This window comes from Labeo rohita, chromosome 7 (assembly GCF_022985175.1).
Source record: "Labeo rohita strain BAU-BD-2019 chromosome 7, IGBB_LRoh.1.0, whole genome shotgun sequence".
Classification (NCBI taxonomy): Eukaryota; Metazoa; Chordata; class Actinopteri; order Cypriniformes; family Cyprinidae; genus Labeo; species Labeo rohita.
In genome coordinates, this window is record NC_066875.1 from 14,266,442 (window position 1) to 14,289,696 (window position 23,255).

Consider the following 23,255-nt stretch of genomic DNA (forward strand, 5'->3'; position numbering starts at 1 on the left):
ACCAGGGCATGAGACACAGAGGCAGGCAGAGAGGGCATTGGGCAGCTGGCCAGGCCCATAGAGGGCTGCTGAGAGGCAAAGCACCACTGCCACCGCCAATACAATCTTGCCAAAACAAACAATCTTGCCCTAACAAAACCTTCAAATGCCCAAATAAAGGTTATTTTGCAGATATATTACAGCACCAACTATTTCAAGCATCTCCAAAGCAAAGAGAATAAATAGGTGCTCCTTGTAAATAAGGAACAAAATATTGTTTAATATTTTTCCTTTGTTAGGGACAATTCAGAGCAACTACAGAGAGTGCTCATTGATTTCTTGGAGGCTTAAGACAAACTCTTTGCTATAAACAGCTTTAGACCAAGTGAGGCACTAGGTGACATCTCAAATCATGTCAATCATTAGATAAAGTAGACCAAGGTGTTCAAATGGCAGTTGCTCTAATCGCATTCACGGGCCTAATTCACAGAGCTAATTGTTTAACTGCATAAAGAAAAGCTTTTGACGCAAAGGCCAAACAAGAAACCATGGTGTTCCAACAGAATAAATCCGGAGTTACAAAGCTTCCGTCCAGAATGCCAGTATGTGTATGTGGATCTGGTAAGCAGAAACACTCAAACGTACAGAACATTAGTTGTTTGATGAAAGGTCAGTGGTTCACTACAAAGGAGAAATGGAAAAGATTTTAACTGACTTAATTGAAGTGGAGAGGATGTGCAGGGAGGGATGATTTAAGCTTTATATTTTTATAATACGAATTTAATTTACACAAGAGTTTGATACCCAAAATTCCTCATCAAATTGGAGGATTTCATGCTGAGAAGAAACTCTGTATCTAAAGGAAACAAATAAAATAAATAAAACCTTTGTCCCTCTGAGATGAGGCATTGATCGCTATTCCAGATCTCAAATGTCCCATTTAGCCCGAATGAGCACAACACTGAAAAAAGTTTGATGAATAAACTATGCAGATCATTCTGCAACATATATGTATGTAAGGGTGTTTCTTCAACTTCAGTCTCTTTAACATTCCATGGGGTGAATATATGAATGCATGCTGAAAACTATGAGGATATCATACACACAAAAACTTTCAATTGTGTGAAAATTAATTATAACAACTTCTCAGAAATATGCAGAAATAAGAAATATTGCATATTTATTAATTATAAATAATGTTAACTTCTATAACATAGCAATCTGCATTTTTAAACCAAATACTATAAAACATTAAAACATTATTTGCAATTTGGTGGAAACAACAGTTGCTCATGATACTTTAAATAAATTCTGAGCTTCATGCAATTTCACAGCATTTTTGACATTGTTAGTGATGAATTAACTAGTAAGAAGTATTTTAAGACATATTCTAAATGTCCACAAGGACAAAAATGCCCATAATTGGAGAAAAAAAACAACAATCTAGAATCTTACGTTTACATGAGAAAATGCACAAATAAAAATAACAGCACATCAAGCAAAAGAACAGCATTTATTTATTTTTTTAAAAAACACCTTCATAAATAATTTAGATCTGATATACTTCAAATTCCCATGATTAAAAAATAAACATCGTGACTGAACCCACAAATAAAGCAAACAGACAGAAACACCATAACAGATATATATTTAACCATAAACCTGAATAGGGTTGTCGTCCTCAACAGGACAGCAATTAGTAGTTTCCTATATTATAATATCCATGAGGAGCAGATTCAAATAAAATAATGTTCAGTGAACTACCTGCACATACAATTGCAATATCTGCTATGACAGTAAATAAATTTTAGCAGGTTTTATTGCTTCACAACGGGGACATACACATGAACATGGCCTATATCAACAGCTACAGTGAGTACTGCTCTTTAATAAGTTCTCTTAATAATTGATATCATGTTATTATGAGTAATGGAATCAAACCAATAGCCCCTGCACTGCATCTTCCCCCAGTGTTACATACTTCACATCACTGGTTTAGCAATAAACAAACAAACAAAAACAATAATAATAAAATGTCTCGTATTTAAAATATAAGTAAAAGAGCAAAGCTGCTTCAACGCTCAGAAATAGAAAAAAAAAAATAACCACAGGAGTAAGTAGTAGTTTTTAATAACCAATAATTAGACCCTCTACCATAAAATCACAATAAAGAACGAGAATTTTAAAATGAAAAGTATAACATCCAGGAAAAGATGCAAAAGTTAAATGCATAATATTTACAATAAATATTCAAGTAGGTATCTCTCTTATGAAGTGAACATTGTCAGCTTGTAAATGCTGTAACAAAAAAAAACAAGCAATCATTTTAAATCATTATTCAGGTGGAGAGCAATGCAAGAAAATGAAGGCAGAAAGTTTGCTTTGAAATAAATTCATTTTCAGTACCTCTGACCTTTTGAATGGAACGTCGACTAGAGCTAGAATTAGGCTAGAAAGGGCTACCAGATCGCTGCCAGAAGAAAAATGTGCCTATTCATGTGTCAAAATCAAGCTATACTCGATTACATTCACTCAGGCCTTGTGGACAAAACCCACAAATGCACAATTAACTATTTGTGCAAATTATTGTGTAATAATTGTTTACTATAGAATGGCTTGTCAAGATAAATGTGTAATATGAACCCAAATGTTCCTGTGAATCATTACAGTTACCTGAAAACACATTAAAGCAAATCTGATCTAAAACCAAAAAGTCACAGTGGTGTATTTGTGCACCTAACAGATAGCAAGAGTTTAGAGGCACTTCAGACAAATGGTGATTTGCTACTCAATTTTTGGGGTTGATCTGAATCACATAGAAAAGTCAGAAAGGTAATTTCATGACTAAGTATTTATGAGTCACAGAGCTGTGCAATAAACAACCTTCAGTAAAATCCAGGCAAAAAAAAAAATATCAGGATAAATCAAGTTTTACCCGTCTCTTTTAGTGAATTACATCTGTACATCAGTGAACTTAATTTATAACATTCTATCTTTTTTTTGCAAGCATCTTTTAGGTAATGTTATTGCAAAACCATTTTCAAATATGAAACTTACATAAAGTATTATTAGCATTGATTAAATACCTCCTCAAATAATGTATGACTTGATGTTTATGATTTAAAATAAAATTCATAATAAAAAGACAAAAAGTTAAAAACTAGTGAATTGTAAAAGGCACAAAAACAGTAATAATGAAACAAAAAATAAAAGTGATCAATTGCGGTAATAGTAGTCAAACGCTTAGCGGAGGCTTTAGCAGTGCTTGGTGAGGTATGCGTAATTATGTGCATGATAGCGAAAGTTTTTGTAAACTATGTTTGTGTATGTGTACTTCAGCAGTGTCTTTTACCCATGCCAGAGGGCATGATGCACCTCGAGAGCCATCAACCCTCAGTGCCATAAAACGAGACAATCTCCACCCATTTGTGTCCCTATTTGCATGAAAACCGCTCACGTGATCCAGGCCTAGGGGAGTGGACTGGGCCAAGGTCTCAACTAATAAGGGTTACCCTGGAGAAAACAAAGCCTCACAATAAACTATTCCCCTGTAATCCTATTTCAGTAGTAAATATGAACCTGACCCAGTGTGTGCAGTCAAAACAGAAAAAAAGGACACCGGTATGTTCAACTACAATGGTATTCATTCTGTATGAATAGATATGTGTCAGTTTACTCTTGATACGAAGAACCTGAAAAGTTTGATCCTGTAGAGATACCAAGCTATTTTTGGAGAGGATTTTTCTGAAGACGAGGGGTGGGGAGTGGGGGGTGGGGGGGTGACCTTCCCCACTGGAGTGATGTGTGCGTCTCTGTCTATCTGTCTACACATGAGAGCGGGAGGTCAAGTTGAGCCTTAGAGGCTGTCTGCTCCTGAACGGCAGGAACCACAGGATCTTCCAGCGAGTGCCAAACACCTCAGCCATCGCTTGCTGCCACGACCGGCGCGGTCCGCTGGGGGCATAGAATAAATTAAAGTATGCATCTTAAGTTGATGTAAAATAATATCACATTTGAATTGTGAACTAGGCAGAGAACCAGGAAGAACCGGGTCTAGCTGTCACACATTTTACTCCAGTAAACATTTTTTTTTTAAAATCAACTTCTGTATAGAGACACACACCCTAAACATCTTGGAATAAAAAAAGCTATCGTATACAGTCACTGCATGGAATGCAAGGAATGACGGTTTACTGAACACAAGTTGACCTACTGTGCCCAACAGCGAGGCATTTCGTGTTAAAACTAGTAGTGAATAGGAAGGAATAATCGGTACGAATATGTGTACCGTTACACCCCTACAAAACAATTGAGAAAAAACACAAAAGTACAAATATCAAATTACTGTTTTAACCATAAATGTTAATATGACGAGTGTTTTGAACCAGGCATTTAATACATTTTAACATGTAATACATTCCTGTGGTGGTAAAGTTCAAAAGAAAGTTTAAAAGAACAACATTATTTGAAATGTCTTTAATGTTACTTTTGAATGACTAAATGCATCTTCACTGAATAAAAGTTTTTTTTTTTTTAAATAATTAAATGAAATTAAAAAATTAAAAGTAAGATAAAAAAAATTAAAACAACAAAAACAGAAGTCTTACAGACTTCAAACTTTTGAACGGTAATGTATATACAAACCCAGTGATAGATAGGATAGACAGATAAACACACATTTGTGTGTGTGTGGACTTTTGACTCAAAACTTCATATTTAGGCTGTGACAACTAGCCCCAGTCTACATGTAATAATTGTGTATAGGTTATTAGATTATTATTAAATGGCTGAAAGGATGCTGCAAGTTTTGATACTTACATGTCTTCCAGTAAGTGTGACATCTTCTCTATAGTAGTTGTGTCCTGTTGTTGAAAACAATGAGAGATACTGCTTTGTATCACCACTGAATTATGAACATGTCATTTCTTATAAATTTAAGAGACAATACGGTGAAATGATTTATGACAGCAAGCCACTGGACGCAAGGGGGTGATTTGGATCGTTTTTTGATCTTTCCCACGCTGGGAGTGAAAACTGCTACAGCATACACTGAGACAAAAGAGAGACAGTGAAGCCGACAGCAGCAACACTCCCTTGGTGCCCTCCTCACCTTGCCAAGTTGGCACAGGGGCAAAAGGGCATCTGCCTGCGGACAATGAGACTGCGTGCATAGGGATGCTAAAATCCCCCCTGCTTGCCAGGTGAAGAGACGCGGCAAAGAGAGGAAAAAAAACAGAATATGTAAATAAGGTGGGATTAACAGAGGCGAGACTGAAGGGCCTGTTTGTGTGAAAAATGGTGGACGCGTGACTGACAGTGGCTTTCTAAAACAATATGTTCTTTGTGTGTGATACACAAGACAAAAACATAAAAAAGATTCCTGAACCCATAAGACATTAGGAAGTCCAACTTGAACGGTTGAAGTCAATGACTGAAATCAGATTCACATTGTAAACCGCTAGAGGACACACTCTTGGCCTGGAGTAGCCAGAGTCATGCCAATTTGACCTGGCTGCAGTTCAGGCTGAACTGATCTGGGCTCAGAGAGCATGCGTGAGGAAAAGATCTTCGCAGGAATCAATGATTAAGTCTGCTTCCTCACTTGCTACGACTGGCATGTGGATACTCACTAACCACCCTGTCAGACACTAAATCTTTTAAGACATCACAACACAGGATAGTGGGGTGAAGGTGTAGCATTTATGTGTTAAAGCTTCTAGACTTTCCAGGCCTTTGGATAAGGAGATGGCTTAAAGGCAGGACAGGACACAAGATAAGACAGCTTAACGTGGACTTTTAACAACACAGGATTAGCATAACACAAGATTGGACACAGCCTGTGAAATAATTCATGAGAAAACAATTACATTTTCAGTTGGTGGAATTACGCAAATGAGCCTGTGTAGGAAGACAGTTATCCAGAGGGCTTGGAAAGAGGATAGAATTGGATTTAATTTAATGGACATTTGTACTAAGAAGATGTAAGATCTTCATATTCAAATGACAGAGGGTAGAATGTGAAGTGAGACGTGTTCTTTGACACACTTCCACAGCATATGGTGGATGTGTGGGGGTCAAGTGAACATGACTTAGAACCAGAGAATAAGATTAAGGGGAGGTGTATTCTTTTTAAAGAGCTGCACTTTTTACTGAATTTATCTAGGTCACTACTAATCCTCTTTGCCCTGGCTATCACAAAGTCATCAGTTAAAGGATCAGGGTTAAACATGATTATCCCACTCCCCCCAATCATAGCCATGTTTCAGTCCTAATCAACAGAGAAAGGATGAATAACTGAGTATGGAGTGTGGTTACAATGGCCACCATCATTGCTTTGACCTTTACAAGGTACAGTTCACTCAAAAAGTCACCAATTATTCACCCTATTGTTGCTCCAAAGCCATAAGACTTTTAGAAACACAAATGAGGACATTTTTAATTTTACTCCCACTATTAGTCCATGGAAACACTTTATAATGAGTATACAGTAATTGTCACTTTAATTTAAAAATTAATTATTATTATTATTATTATTATTATTATTATTATTAAAAAATTAGTGTATATGTAAAGAGGAAGATAATGTTTTTGTCTTTTTTTGTCTTTACTCATTGTATGGTAACACTAACTGATGCATTTAAACGTGACCTTGTGTATTTGTATTTACTTTTTGTAACATACATTTACTTACATTTGCAGAGGCACAAAAACATACAATATTTACGCAATTATTGTCACTGTAGATTTTCATTTTTGATATGTATTGAAAAGTGGTCGCTTGGTCAGCAAATCAGATACAAGAAGACTGCAGCAAACTATTATATTATAAGTCCTATTATAGGACTTGTAAAACTCCAGAGTGAAGAAACGGGCAGGTAACATCATCACAGACTAGGGCTGTTTAACAATTAATTGCGATAAATCGCATCCAAAATAAAACGTCTTTGTTTACATAATATATGTGTGTATACTGTGTATATTTATTATGTATATATAAATACACACACATTCATGTATATATCTAAGAAAAATATGTTATGTTTATATATTTAACATATTTATATATAATACCAATTATATGAATATGAATATATACACATGTAAATACATGTAAATATTTTCAAAATATATACTGTATGTGTGTGTATTCATAAATACATAATAAATATACAGAGTATACACACATATATTATGTAAACAAAAACTTTTATTTTGGATGCGATTAATCTCAATTAATCATTTTACAGCACATCACAGACCCCACAACCTGTTTGCACTTTTTTCACTGAGGCAGACGTTACAGATCTGTGCACTAGAACATCTAGACATAAAAACTTTTTTTCCTCATGCCATCTCCAGCTTAAACAGCTAACAAAGGAATTATTACCTGTGTTCTTTAATTCATTTCTCCATCTCTAATTACTGCCTCTCTCTCAAGTACTATGTAAATACATATGCATATTGTTTTTATTTATACAGCTGTATAATAGTTTAATGCACTACTTTATAAATGATTGTTCATCAGTTAGGTATGGTTAACACGTTGTTAACAAAGGGTAATAAAACATTTAAGTCTTTACATTTGACCTAATTAAGCAATAATTTGTAATAACCCTAACTACTATGACAATGAATGAAGAACTCGCTATTTGTGCAGAACATTAACGTTTTAACAATGTATAAACAACAGTTTATAAACTATGAAGTAACTATAAATAGTTACAAATGATTGTGCTTTGTTACTGTATACTTAAGATTAAGTGTTATTAAGTTGGTTACACCAAAACACCCTTGATCAAAGCAGATACATAAAGCCCACTTTTTGAAATGTCAAAGTTTTGGTTGTTTTTAACTTTCAATGGAGGGACAAAAATCTCTCAGGATTCATGAACATATTTCACATCATGTTTCTAAGATGAATGGAAATCTTATAGGTTTTCATTTTGGGGGGGAACTAACCATTTAAAGGCACTGTGTATAGATCCACAAAAAGGCTAATTTACTACTCACTATTTTCCAAACTAAATAAACTGTATAACAGGCAGATTATTCTCTGAATGTCATATTTGTAATAGAATGATCAACTCCCTTAAAAATGGTGGACAAAGACGTGAAAGCAGCAACAACATTCATATTCACGCAAATTGAGTGCAACACATTTAACAGGAACACCAGATGTAACATAACTAGATTTGCATTTCTTGAAGGAAATGCAAGTACTTCCAAGGCTACATATATTTTTAGGTAGGTTTAGGTTTTAGACTTTGATTCTGTGTAAAAAATCTAGCATCAGAGCTGTATAATATTCTGTTGTCATGAAACACAACATGCATCTCGTTTCCTGTCCACTGTGCATGAGATATCAACACCAACTATGTATGCACTGCACTGTATATCAGGGCTGTTCCTACTCCCAGAGAGCCACCTTCCTGCCGAGATCAATTCCAACCCGTTGCAAAAAACAACATGCTAATCCGAAATAAACCTTGATTACCTAGTATAGATGCGTTTAATCAAGTTGGAGATAAACTCTGCAGGAAAATGGGTCGCCAAGAGCATATATGTTTCTGTTTCTGATTTGTGTGACCAAGGCACCCATTCTCAGTCCCAACTCGTCACATACTGACACTTGGTCGGGACCCCTTGGCGTCACTTTTTGATGCACAGGAACCCCTTTAGCATAATTTTTCAACTTGCAGGGTCCACCATTGCTTTAAATAAGAAACCTTTGGCATCAACACGCTGAAACGAAAGGCATTGGGAATTTTATCGTCATGATTAAATTACATATTGGGTAATAATTTTGCCATTATTGCATTGCATGTCTTCTTAGGCAAACCGATGATTTCTGAGAGGAATAGATGCGAACGCTGTCTCTATCCACAATAAAGCTCATCCTGTGTGCAGTCTGTGCACAAATTAAAAAATTGCTGCCAGAAGAAGCTTTACGTAAGCTTTGGTTGTGAAATGCCATTTGCTCTTGTGTTTCTCATGAATGACTGCGTAATGCTAAACAAGTTTGGGAATATCTTTTTGAATGTGATATGAGCGGGTGTGAGATCATTTTTAGCAATTAAAACCTTGTGATTTACTCTGTTCTTCGCATAAAGATATTGGAGAAGAAACTGCATTTTGTAAAATCGGGGCACCACTGAAGTCCATTAAATTGTTGTTCTGGAAGTGGAGCTCTCCTTTAAAGAAAATATTTTTTTCTCAGTTAAAGGAGAAATCCACTTCCAGAACAACAATTTACAGATAATGTGCTCACCCCCTTGTCGTCCAAGATGTTCATGTCTTTCTTTCTTTAGTCGTAAAGAAATTATGTTTTTTGAGGAAAACATTTCAGGACTTCTCTCCATATAATGGACTGATATGGTGCCCCGATTTTGCAAAATGCAGTTTAAATGCAGCTTTAAACTATCCCAAATGCAGTTGCAAATGATCCCAGCCGAGGAAGAAGGGTCTTATCTAGCAAAACGTTCGGTTATTTGCATAAAAATAATACAATTTATATACTTTTTAATGTCAAACGCTCGTCTTTTCTTGCTCTTCCTGACCTCTGTTTTTTTCCGGTTCATGACAGTTAGGGTATGTTGAAAAACTCCCATCTCATTTTCTCCCTTAACTTCAAAATCATCCTATAATCGCTGTTTTACCCTTTTTTTTTTTTAAGAGTGTATGATCTTCTTTGCATGTTCACTTTGTAAAGACTGGGTCAGAGCTTCTGCGGTGATGTAGAATGACTTTTAAATGATTTTTGAAGTTGAGGGAGAATTCCCTTGGAGAGTTTTTCGACATACCCTAACTGTCTTAAGCCAGAATACATAGAGTTCAGGGAAAGCAAGACAAGACAAGCGTTTGAGATTAAAAAGTATTTAAATTGTATTTTTTTAATGAAAATAAACTATTGTTTTGGCAGATAAGACCCTCTGTTCTTCGCATAAAGATATTGGAGGATTTGGAATGCAATGCAACTTGTTCCTAATACTTTTATACTGCTTTTTATGGTCAGTTTTTGCAATAAATACCTGTCATTGTACCTTTATTTGCCTGTTGCGTGTTTTATATTGCTCTGAAGAGGGTAGGTTTAGGGTAGGGGTGGGATTAGGTGCCCTAAAATATCTATGAAAGTATAAATTTATATAAAATTATTTCTATTTTTGCAAATGCATGCAAACCATTAAATGCGATGCATATGCAAACAACTAAAAGTAATGGAGAACACTGCAACATCCAAAAGTGACGCTAAAGGGGTACCCTGAGTGTCAAAAAGTGACGCCATGGGGGCCTGACCAAGCATCAATATGTGACAAGTTGGGAGTGAGAATGTGTTGCCGTGGGTTCTCGACCATTTCCGTGGGTGATCGAGACCCTGAGCATGCACGGGATTGGCGTCTACGTCCAAGAGCAGACCTGGACAGCAGTGTTATAAATGGTTAAAAAGGTGTAAGAAAGAAAAGCCAATTGCAATTCAGTGTGAGAGTAAATAAATGTAATCTCTACAACCAAGTCAGTTAAATATGCTAAGTTAAAGGAGAACTCTACTTCTAAAACAACAATTCACAAATAATTTACTCACTCCCTTTTCATCTAAGATGTTCATGTCTTTCTGTCTTCAGTCGTAAAGAAATTATGGTTTTTGAGAAAAGCATTTCAGGATTTTTTTTTTTTTTAATTGCAAAATGCAGTTTAAATGCAGCTTCAAAGGGCTCTAAGCGATCCCATCCACGGAAGAAGGGTCTTATCTAGTGAAGCGATCTGCATTTTTTCCAAAAATAAAAATTTGTATACTTTTTAAGCACAAAAGCTCATGTAGCACTAGCTCTGGGATGTGGGTCCACGACGCTACATACTGCGGAACACATCGAAAGGTCACGCGGAAGTGGAAGTAAAAAGTGAAACGCTGTTTACAAACAAAAAGGTACAATGATGTTGGACAATTCTGAAGTTGTAGGAGAAAATGAGATGGAGTTTTTCACCATATCCTACCTTTTTGAGCCGGAGTACACAGACGATGAACTTAGACGTGATTCCATAGTACGTAGCGTCGTGGAAGCGCATCCTAGAGCTAGTGCTACACGAGCTTTTGTGCTTAAAAGGTACACAAATTTTTATGTTTAGAAAAAGATGACCGATCATTTTGCTAGATAAGACCCTTCTTCCATGGATGGGATCTTTTAGAGCCCTTTGAAGCTGCATTTAAACTGCATTTTGTAAAATCGGGGCACCACTGAAGTCCATTAAATTGTTGTTCTGGAAGTGGAGTTCTCCTTTAAAGAAAATATTTTTTTCTCAGTTAAAGGAGAAATCCACTTCCAGAACAACAATTTACAGATAATGTGCTCACCCCCTTGTCGTCCAAGATGTTCATGTCTTTCTTTCTTCAGTCGTAAAGAAATTGTTTTTTGAGGAAAACATTTCAGGACTTCTCTCCATATAATGGACTGATATGGTGCCCCGATTTTGCAAAATGCAGTTTAAATGCAGCTTTAAACTATCCCAAATGCAGTTGCAAATGATCCCAGCTGAGGAAGAAGGGTCTTATCTAGCGAAACGTTCGGTTATTTGCATAAAAATAATACAATTTATATACTTTTTAATGTCAAACGCTCGTCTTTTCTTGCTCTTCCTGACCTCTGTTTTTTTCCGGTTCATGACAGTTAGGGTATGTTGAAAAACTCCCGTCTCATTTTCTCCCTTAACTTCAAAATCGTCCTATAATCGCTGTTTTACCCTTTTTTTTTTTTAAGAGTGTATGATCTTCTTTGCATGTTCACTTTGTAAAGACTGGGTCGGAGCTTCTGCGGTGATGTAGAATGATTTTTAAATGATTTTTAAAGTTGAGAGAGAATTCCCTCGGAGAGTTTTTCGACATACCCTAACTGTCTTAAGCCAGAATACACAGAGTTCAGGGAGAACAAGACAAGACGAGCGTTTGAGATTAAAAAGTATTTAAATTGTATTTTTTTAATGAAAATAAACTATTGTTTTGGCAGATAAGACCCTTCTTCCTCGGCTGGGATCGTTTACAACCGCATCTGGGATCATTTTAAGCAGCATTTAAACTGCATTTTGGAAGTTCAATATGGAGAACAATGTTTTCTTCAAAAAACACAATTTTTTTACAACTGAAGAAAGGAAGACATGAACATCTTGGATGACAAGGGGGTGAGTACATTATCTGTAAATTGTTGTTCTGGAAGTGGACTTCTTTAAAGAAAAATCAAAACTTACTGCAAGGATGCCTTTGACTTGTGTGTAGAAAAGGCTGCTCATTCCACCAAACATGATCATCCCCATGAAACAGGACCCACGAAGAAGAGCCAACTCATGACGTACTGCAAAGTCCGCCTAAAAAGACAAACATGTTACACATGTGCTACAAATGTTCAAGGACAAATGTGACTATTTCCAAATCAAATTGTTATGCTATACATGCACGAAGAGGATTTTTGCACTGCAGGCAGTTATGGGAAGTGATGTGACATATTTTGCATGTTTCTTTTTACTGAAGGCTTTTCTGTGTCTATTACACCAAACACATAGAAACACACACAAATACACAAAATCCACAATATTTAGCTTCTTGTGGGAAAGCTTTTCTAGGAGATAACGTCACTATCTCTCCCATGCAGCCGCTTCTGTGCCCATACAGCATCTCTCGCTTCTCAGCTGCGTCTGTTTACTCACACACAACGCTCCACAGAATAAACAAAAACAGGAAATTGAGCATTATGGGCTTTTATTTGCAGGCGGTCTGCCGTTGCCATGATGGCTCAGCTGTTCAGCTGCATTCAAGTTGGAATGATGCTCCTTTGAATTTAAATGCTCTGACAGAAAAATACACCACTATATTGCTGATTCTTGAGATATGCAACAAAACAAGTCCCACAGCTTCACCTGCCATTAGTTTTTAATGTAGCCACTGTAAGGTTTCTGAAAATTATCAGAGATAAGTGCTGTTAATGTTCTTAACAAAATGTTACGTTAATGTTCTTAAAAATGTATCATTTCATTTGATTTTCTTAAAGTGGTAAAATCACATTATCACTCACTACCCCAATTCCACTAGTCCTCAACCCAAAACTTTAAAATATAAGATCAAAGATGAAAAATGTTAACTTAAGAAAAACAGAAATATAAATATTCATACTTAAACAATAAACATTAACAAAAAAAAAAAAAAAACACACTACTATGTCTGGAGTCTGGACATCAAGAAGAGGTCTGGCAGCCGTCTCTACTTCTGGTCAACTCTGTCGATATTAATAAAATCTAAATCCAGCTTTATCCTGAAGATCTTATTTTCATATTTCATCTGCTGTGAGTTCAAAGAGGTGACACAGACTCTAGTGAGTTTTATAGTGTTGTTTTTTTTTTTTTGTAAGCAAGTGTTTTTATATTTATATTTCTGTCTTGTGTAACAACTTTTTAAATTACAAGCATTTTTAATACATTTTTTATCAGTCTGTAAAAATTACATTGCAAATTACAGCTCAAACATCCAATAAAACAGAAAAAGGGCCAAACTCCGGGGAATTTGCTGTTTGCAGGTGTGTTTTGAATGAAGTGACATGGCACCAGAGCAGTATAACTGATCACTGTATGCAAATACAACTTGTATTAGGTTTCTCTCATTCAAAGTAACAGCTTATTTAGTACCTAACAGTAATGCTGATGCCACCTGCAGGTCCCTAATCTCAGTTAAGTGGTGCAAATCCAGTGATAATCACCTGCCTCCACTGCGAAGATTTTACTAAACCACAGAACAAAAAGATTTCTAAATGAAAAATAGCATACTACCATATAATATGCAAAATATTCAATTTCTGCATAACAGTATACATCTAAGAAAATGTTATGCATATTGTACTGTATCCCACAATGCAATGCACCTGACTTGACTATATCAAAAGTGATGACTGAACTTGAAATCATATAACAGCATTTTTTTGATTCATTAAAACTAAATTAAAATGGCAAAAGTTGCCAAACTATTGTACTAATAACTACTCAAATTCTAAATATGTAAAAGGTAACTAAAAAGTTATTATGATCTATTATGCTATTATGATCACTATGGCATAATGCTGTCATCAACATAAAAAAATGCTTGTTCAAGGATTTTACCATATTATGGCCCATATGTTCTGTGTTTGCCTAAAACAGTGTGTGCAGTGAAGCTGAGCTCCACCCACATGACTCTAATGGAACAAGTGTACTTTAAAATAGTTATTCAATGATTTAAACCTACAAAACTTACAGTGACTTTAAGCACTTGGGACTGTATAAATGGATGTTTGTAAATGAAAGACACACTTACCCGGTTAACCAAGGACAGGGGCTGGAAGTAGTAGTACTGGCAGAAGTCCAACACCAGAGTGTAAAGACTCAGAACCTGAGTGTAAAAACACAGCTGCAAAAAGAGCCAGTGGTTATCCTCCCCAACACAGTTATTAATCCTGCACAGACAGACAAGAAAGAAGCAGAGACAGACATTTTTCAGGTATTTTCAATAAATTATGATAAGAACTGCAAATTAAATAAACTACTATATACTATACATATACACATACACACACACACATATATATATATATATATATATATATATATATATTAGGGGTGTCCCTGACTAAGGATTTACATAGTCAAATCAGAATTGTCAAATCTTGCCTATAGTTGAATCATCTACTGTGTTATTGTTATTCCTATTATGTCTGCACTATCATGTATGTTTCCACCATGTCTGTGGGAAAAAAATCCAATCTTTCACTCTCTCATGTCAACTTCTTGAAGGTTTAAATCCCTTCTGCCAAGATCACAAATCATGTGAAGTCAAACTTAAATCTGTCAGCACCCCCATACAGCCAAAATTGTATGATCCTTGTTTAATATCACCTCTGCGAAGATTCAAGTGCGAGATTGCTAGTATATATATTCTGCAAACACACTATGGGAGCAGTAAAAAACAAAACAAAACTGACTTTCCTTCAGGTGTATTGATCAAATAGTAAAGACTAATTAAATAAAAGTGATAAAAAATAGACGGAAACGCAGCATTACAAAGGCAATCACGCAGCCATTAATGTGCGTTTTAGGCTGATGCCTATGTATGATATTCATGCTATTGTTTTGCAATTGTTTGGTTACTTACATTCTTCAAAATAACAACTTTTGTATTCAGCAGAAGAAAGATATTCATACAAGTTTGGAATTTAGGTGAACTATCACTTTAAGACAGATCACGCCACAGGAAGAAGCACCAGAATAAGGAACACGAGAGAAGAGAAAAAGCGTAGAGAGGGCCAAAAGAGAGAGCAGGATGAACTGTTAGTTAAACGAATACAGAAAACGATATGGCCATGTTTTTTTCCTCCTCTTTCCTCAGCCATTACAGGCGATGACAGGGAGTCACGATTTGCTGAGTCCAGACAGACAGCAGCCTTCTTCGGCTGTACTGTAGGGCTGGACTTAACACAGGCTTCTCTGGTCACTTGATATCACCTCTCCCTCTGTTTTACCTCTCTACAGAGACTTCATTAAACTTCCTCTATGCAAAACCCACCAGGAATGTAAAGCTGTCTGGGGTACAGGGTCTTTTAAGGTTATACTGTGAACTTGGGTCAACAGGCCAGATTTCAGTTTGGATCCTAAAACACTGTAAAAAACATGTCTCACATACAGATAACACGCCTTGGAGAACCGGTGTAATTTGTTCACGGTTAATAACGAAATTATTTGTTTTCCCACATGCGCAAAATTACATGTATAATATATAGATACAGAACTTTTTTTAAAGACTGCTATGTTCACACAAAAGCTTGCAGTATTGTACAGACTTCATAATTTCTATTTCTCGTTGAAGTTTTACCAGGGACAGTGGTGGTCCATGCGACGGACACAGTGGCCACAGCGGCTGCAATGGTGTGACCTTTTTGGCCTCATCATGTTGCATTTATTGCACAGTTCCCAGTTATCTCTCTCTGAAACAACAAGGCAAATAAAATAATAATAAAAAAAAAAAAAAAAATCTCAATTCATTTTCAGTGTTGCTACAAAAACTGTAACTGTAACAAAAAACGGTATTCACTGACATCTAGTGGTATTCAGAGAAAAAAACGGTTTTGAACCTGAAACTACTCTAGCCTCACTTAATTTCAGGACAAATGACTGTATAAAGTTGCTCATAAATGTGATAATGACAATTCGTAAAGCTGAAAACTGCTAAAATAATTAAATATTACTAGTTTTAATCATTTCCTAAACATTTCCTATTGGTTGATTAAGTAGAGAGTGCAGGGATGCTAAATTATACAAAGTATTTGCACTTTTCACAAAAATCAACCTATGAAAAGGTTACTTACTGCTGTCTCTACATACAATTTGTGCAAATCTGTACTGCACTGTGTTCAAATTACAATCATCAAACTTACTTTACTTTCAGCAGTAAGACCATGGACGTTTCAAATGTTACTGTATAGCAATACATGTAACCCTATGTAAAATACATTTAAGTTGCATTAATCAGAAATGTTTTTGCATTAATTGGAAAATTAATCAATATAATAAATATAAGTGTTCTCATTTTCTCATTTCAATCTCTCATTTTGACAGATGTTGTATTTCCCTGCTTTAGAAAGTTTTAGATCTGTTTTGATAGGGATTTAAAATCTCTTAAATCCACAAGTGTACCAAATTACACTGTCCATTGGATCACACTGCATTACTATAACATTCTAAAAATGATCTAACATAAGCAAAGGTATTAAGACCTAAGTCACTGAACACTGAGGTATACTGCCCTCATCTGGTTAGTTAGTGGAACTTTATTAAGTATGGTAAGCATTTGATTAATTTAGGTAACAGTTTTAAACAGCTTTAATTAACAGTTAAAACACACATTAACTCATCGTTAAAACACTTTACATACATATTTGCAGTAACAATGGAAACAAATGTAACCTTTTATGATAAAAAATAAAAGCTTTTATGATAATAATCAATAATGGCAATTATGATAATAACAAACAATGGCACATTGTTTAAATTTGTTTCTCATTTTGTGTCTGTGGGGCAATTAGCTTTGGCAATTGAGCTGCACAATAAAGGTATATTAATAGTTTGTTTGTTATTAATATTAGGTTATTGCATCCTGATTAAACTCCAAAGTGTGGAGTTTTAACAAGGCCACTTAAAAATCCTTCAACAAATGCAAAATAAAATTATTAAATAAATTAAATACGGGGGTTGACAATAGTTTAGACACAGGGTGCAGATTAATAACATACAAGGATAGTTATGCTGCATTGGAAAAAAACAAAACAGAACATTAGATTTCATACCTGCAAGTGGAATTTTGGGGTCCTGAGCAAGTTTTCCGGGGTCGGCAGTGGAAGCCCTGAATAATGCTGAGACGCACAGAAGTGATGCCAGATAGTAAACTTGAGGAAGAGAAAGAGAAAAATAATTCACTTTTATCATAAAAGTCACTATAAATACAAATTAAATAGTTTCAAACAGAAATGGGGAGAACAATTACATTACTGTTTAACACAAGTTACTGAAAATTAAATGTAAAAATTATGCAATTAATTCAAACCTAGCCCCTTAACGTACAGACTCTATTCATCCTTTGTTTTATTGATAGCGCACCTAACGCAGAAGTGATCTATTTTTAGTTTTTGTTATTTTTTACTTTGTTACTTTTCAAATAAGTGCTTTCTATTCACCAAAGAAAAATGTATCATGAAAAAATGTCAAGGGACATATTAAGCAGAAGAACTTCTTTTCATTTGCCTGCTTTCCCACTTGCAAGTTCACTTATACCTTGGATGGTATTTTAATAGTATTTTGCCATTTAATGGTCATTTAATAGTATTGGTGACCCTGGACCTCAAAAACAGTCATAAGGGTCAATTTTTTGAAAATTAGATAATCTGAAATCTGAAAAAATAAGCTTCCTTCCACTGATGTATGGTTTGTTAGGATAAGACAATATTTGGCTGAGACACAACTATTTGAAAATCTGAAATCTGTGGGTGCGAAAAAAATTTACAGATAATGTACTCACCCCATTGTCATCTAAGATGTTTATGCCTTTCTTTCTTCAGTCATAAAGAAATTGTGTTTTTTGAGGGCAACATTTCAGGAATTATTTCCACATAGTGGACTTCAATGGTGCCAGTGAGTTTGAACGTCCAAAATGCAGTTTAAGCGCAGCTTCAAAGGACTCTAAATTATCACAGCTGAGGAATAAGGGTCTTATCTACCGAAACTATCAGTCGTTTTCTTAAAAAAAAAAAAAAAAAAATTACATACTTTTTAACCTTGATTGCTCGTCTTGTCTAGCTCTACCATGCACATGTGAAGTCTGTGTAATTCAGGTCAAATAAATACAGTGAGGGTATGTGGAAAAACACCCATCTCATTTTTTCCTCCAACTTTAAAATCATCGTATATTGCTGCAGAAGTACCAACGAAGTGAAAATGCAAAGGTGGTCAAACACCCTTTACAAACAAGGTAAACAGCAATGTAGGACGATTTTGAAGTTGGAAGAGAAAACGAGATGTGAGTTTTTCAACCTACCCTAACTGTATTGACCCGGATTACACAGAGTATGCATGGACATCGCAGAGCTAGACAAGACAAGCATTTAAGGTTAAAAAGTGTATACAAATTTTTTTTTTTTTTTTTTTTTTCTAGAAAATGACCAATCGTTTCGCTAGGTAAGCCCCTTATTCCTCAGCTGGGATTGTTTAGAGCCCTTTGAAACTGCACTGAAACTGCATTTGGTACATTCAAGCTTCCGGGCACCATTGAAGTCCACTATATTGAGATAATTCCTGAAATGTTTTCCTCAAAAAACAATTTCTTTACGACTGAAGAAAGAAAGGCATGAACATCTTGGATGACAAGGGGGTGAGTACATTATCTGTAAATTTTTGTTCTGGAAGTGAACTTCTCCTTAAAGTTGTCCAAATTAAGTTCTTAGTAATGCATATTACTAATCAAAAATTAAGCTTCGATATATTTACAGTAGAAAATTTACTAAATATCTTCATGGAACATGATCTTTACTTAATATCCTGACTTTTTGCATAAAAGAAAAATTGATAATTTTGCTACAAATATACCCATGCTACTTACAACTGCTTTTTTTTGTTTTCCAGAGTCACATTTGTGTGCATGTATGCCCGGTGAAATGGTAAATGGATCTCGGCTGACAACTTGTGATTGAATCACCAAAAATCACGCTGAAAACAGTGCTTCTCTATTTCTCTATCATTCACTCGTTTCAAGATATTGTGTATATACAATAATAATATTTGTATAATGGATTGTCCTTATTTTTTTAGATCTATTTGCATATTAAATTCTGCTTAGTCTTGTCTGTTCAGCATATATTTATTAATTTGTCAACTGTGTCATTTACACAAAACCAAGGGGCAGGCACACTAAATTTTTCATACTCTTTACACTACTTCCCTTGAATGCGTGAAACAGGAAACACGGGCTCATGCAAATTTTGCTGCATTCCAAAGTACAAGTTTGGTACTCTGACTTGCAAATTCATATCATGTGACTATTAGAAGACTGGTGTCACAGCGTGGCATCTTAACTGAATTAAAACTATGCAAACTTTAAGTTTTTTTTTTAAAGATTCTGCATAGTGTAATTTCATACTACAACTGTTGGAATGTCCATAGAAATTCTGCATGCTCAAAGTTTCCTTCAGAAAATCTAGTCACTCTTATGTTCACAGAGTGTCAGGTTTGTAATTAGTTCTGAACTGCTGATGTGTAGCAGTAAAAAAACCTGTTGTACGTAAACCTGTCCTGCTACTCTACTCACTCTCACAGTGAAAAAACCTCATTATCTCACTTGCTCTGCTCTAATCTAGGAAGAATTCAAGTTTTAACCGACACATTTGAAGCTTCTACCCATGACCTGCACAAACCAGAACAATGAGATTTCAGTAAAACTATTCTCTCCTGAACCTGACAAAACTGATTGCAACACATAATAGGGGCTGGTATCAGTAGAACATGGTCACAGAACTTACAGACCACAAGTGCAGCAGGTATGTGTCCCTCTGCATAATGTGGCAACAGCACCAGTTTGGGAATCAGAAAGCTGTTATAGAGCCAGACAAACAGCACCATGCTTATGCAGAACCAGCCCATGGGGTCCACCACAAAATGCAGTCGTAGCTTCATCCTTCCAGATAGTGTATGTGCCAAGATAACTGAAGCAGCTCCTGATAACAGACAGAATGCAGAGTTTGGATCAATGGTAGCTGAAGGTACAATTTAATATGGAACATATTGATTTGTCCAAGGCTAAAAAAGGATATGAAAAATTAACCAGCGTATACAATAATGTCTTCACAAGCACATCAATTAAATAACACAGGTCTACAGTGTGGTTCAAAAATCTAAGACTACCCTGAGTTCATGCAGCTCAAGAGACAGACCAGAAAATAAGACATTCTGAAATGCATAGTATTCTTTCAAATAAACTCACATTTTGATCCCTTATATTTTTATTCTATTTTTTGTATTAAAAAAATGGAAGCGCTTTCACAAATGTCTTAGACTTTTGGATCTCTTTGTATATAAAAGTAAAATCTAATCAGTGTGATCATTACAACAGAGACTGGGGACTGAGAAACTTAAAAATATAAAATGGGACACTTCTTGATAATTTGTCGGTGGTATATATTTAAAATATTATCCAAATGGTTACATCAATGTGGAATGAACTTTCTGCTGATTTTTAGAAATGGATAGATATATGCATAATGTTAAATGATGCTTAAGTGTTTTAGTATTACCCATATTTTGGATCATCTAGTAAGTTTATTCACCAGACTGTAGCCTAGCACCAATTAAAGGGGTCATGAACTGCCTTTGTTTTTTATTTTGTACTGTTCTCTGAGGTCCACTTACAATGTTGTCAAGATTTTTACATCAAAAAAACATAATAATTTAGAAGTAATAGAATATTTTCTGTCCTGTTTAGACCCCCCTCATCAGAAAACATTCCTTTTGAATAGGCATGACAGATTGTAGGTGCGGGAGTAAACGCCCACTGATATGACTCGCTAACAGGTTGTGTATGTTTGACAGCCTACAAAGACAGTTTCTCCACAACCTGGCACTGCACAGGGCCTTGTTGTTTTCTGAGCCATATTTATCCTTTGGTAGACCCCTTTTCGGTGGGAGGGGCTACACAGGCAGTGATGTAAAAGCAGCCGCTGATTTTCTTCTGTGTTTAGCAACACTATTACATCAAACTGGCACATTTTTGTTTTTAAATTAACGAGAAAGTATTGAGTTCTGAAACTTGTTGTGTTTTTATAGTACAATGATCTCTTATAACTCAAAAGATCAAGGGAATTTTGATTTCTCAGTTCATGACCCCTTTAAATGTGGTGCTACACAAGATCTGTCTTGCTATAAAAACTTGCATATGAAGGAAGTGAACATGGAATGGATGAAGCTTTGCATGAATCAGTCAAGTAGTACCTTTTTAATGGTGTCAGTCCACAGAAAGCAGCAACATCACAGTGGCCTTAGCCATGACAACCTGAAACACACAAAACAAAAGCTACATATATGTTTATTTATTTTTGTCAGATTAGTTCTGTCTGGAGTTTTGCGGAAAATCCTGGCTTAATGTGGAAAAAGAAACACTCACAAGGAGAGTGATCCCGAAATTGTTAGTTAAAAAGTAACTTATGTGCAGATTTAAAAAAAAAAAAAAAAAAAAAAAAGTGATGAATGAGTTCACATGAGAGACACCTACTGGACTCTACTAGCTTTGTCCATGCATACGCCCATGGAGATAAACTGATCTTACGAAATAACTGAGCAATGCTAAAAGGCACAGACAAAAAGTAAATTAATAAATAAAAATAAAACATTACATTGTTGTGCCTTCTCATGTAAAACGCCACTTCTCTGCATTTTATAACAGAGATGAACTCACATTTCTCCTAATGTTCTGAAAACCGATACAGTAACAACAAATCAGTTCAATTCATAAACAGTCACAGCTAATAAAATAACTCATGTATTTTATAACATGGTCTAATTTTAGGGCGCTTCTGTTCTCTTTATGTGTACTCATCATATATTTTTAACTAGTAACTAGTAAACATGTCCTGGCAGTGGCTTACGATGAGTGATGCCCACGAGGATGATACACAGCTGAATAATGACCAGTCACAAAAACACACAACACGCGAAAATGAACATGACATCAGATTACCGAATCTAATCATAATAATGCTTACCGATTTTCTCACACGGTAGTGTCTCAGTTGGGTGTCATGGGTTTAGCGTTGGATTCTAAGATTGAAAGATACCAGCTCTTCCTGGACTGTGATTGTACGGAAGCCGCAAAGTGTGGAACGCTTTTCGTAGGCAGCGCCACTGAACTGTCAAAATGGCACATGAGTGCGGTCAATGTAAGAAAACACCTTGTTTTCATCTATAAAAGCCCTTATAAAAAATACACTTGTAACAATAGTTTTCAAAATATAGCTATTATAACTACAAAAAAAATTTAACTGATAGCTATTTAGTTGTTTTTGTCATGAGACGTATTCGATACGTTTACCTAACTATATCTTATTATCTAACATAAAATTAACATGAAATGATAAATTCTGATGTATTGAAATATGTATTTCGCCCCAAACTATCTGTCTGTTCAGAGTTTTAAACCGTAGGTAAGGCTGCAAATCTCTGAACATCAATCATTTTCTTTCATTGACAATTAGTTGAAAATATAGTTTCTGTATTGGCCAGTAAATAATTAGTGTTGAAACATGAAACATCCTCGATGTTAAACTGATCAGAAATTATTATTATTATTATTATTATTATTATTATTATTTTATTATTATTATTATTTTCATTATTTTATTTTATTTTCCCTCAAACCTGCTTATCTAATAATAATAGACAATATAGTAATAAAACAGTTCAGACTAATGATTGCTCGTTAGACTTGTCACCAACCTTTTTTTTAATTTTAGGTATTTTATTATTTTATTTAATATTATCAATTTTGCATACATACAGGGACAAAATAATGTGAACACCTGGGTAATAAGAAATATTTATTTTCTTAAGGTGTTTTACCACCATTTGCCTTTAAAACAGCTTACATCCTTCTTAAAAGGGATTTATATAAATTTTGAATAATCTCCAGTTGAATGTTGCCTATAAAAACAACTACCAGTTGTTTTAGAGATGTTGGAGAA

General features: G+C 35.2%; 1 protein-coding gene across 2 annotated transcripts; it reads right to left on the minus strand.

The window, feature by feature from the left end:
* Window positions 1-1,473: 1,473 nt before the first annotated feature.
* zdhhc21 (zinc finger DHHC-type palmitoyltransferase 21) lies at window positions 1,474-22,389 on the minus strand. Of its 2 annotated transcripts, none has more exons than XM_051115737.1 (9): window positions 22,281-22,389; window positions 21,511-21,571; window positions 20,046-20,240; window positions 17,325-17,423; window positions 15,854-15,965; window positions 14,303-14,441; window positions 12,214-12,330; window positions 4,798-4,841; window positions 1,474-3,933 (listed from the first exon to the last, which is right to left on the minus strand). In XM_051115737.1, exons 3-9 carry the CDS (start codon window positions 20,197-20,199, stop codon window positions 3,804-3,806), a joined length of 795 nt encoding a protein of 264 aa, XP_050971694.1. In that variant the 5' UTR covers window positions 20,200-20,240; window positions 21,511-21,571; window positions 22,281-22,389; the 3' UTR covers window positions 1,474-3,803. The 2 variants fall into 2 exon arrangements, with proteins under 2 accessions (XP_050971694.1, XP_050971695.1); XM_051115738.1 differs by having other exon boundaries at window positions 21,511-21,592.
* Between the last annotated feature and the right edge of the window lie 866 nt (window positions 22,390-23,255).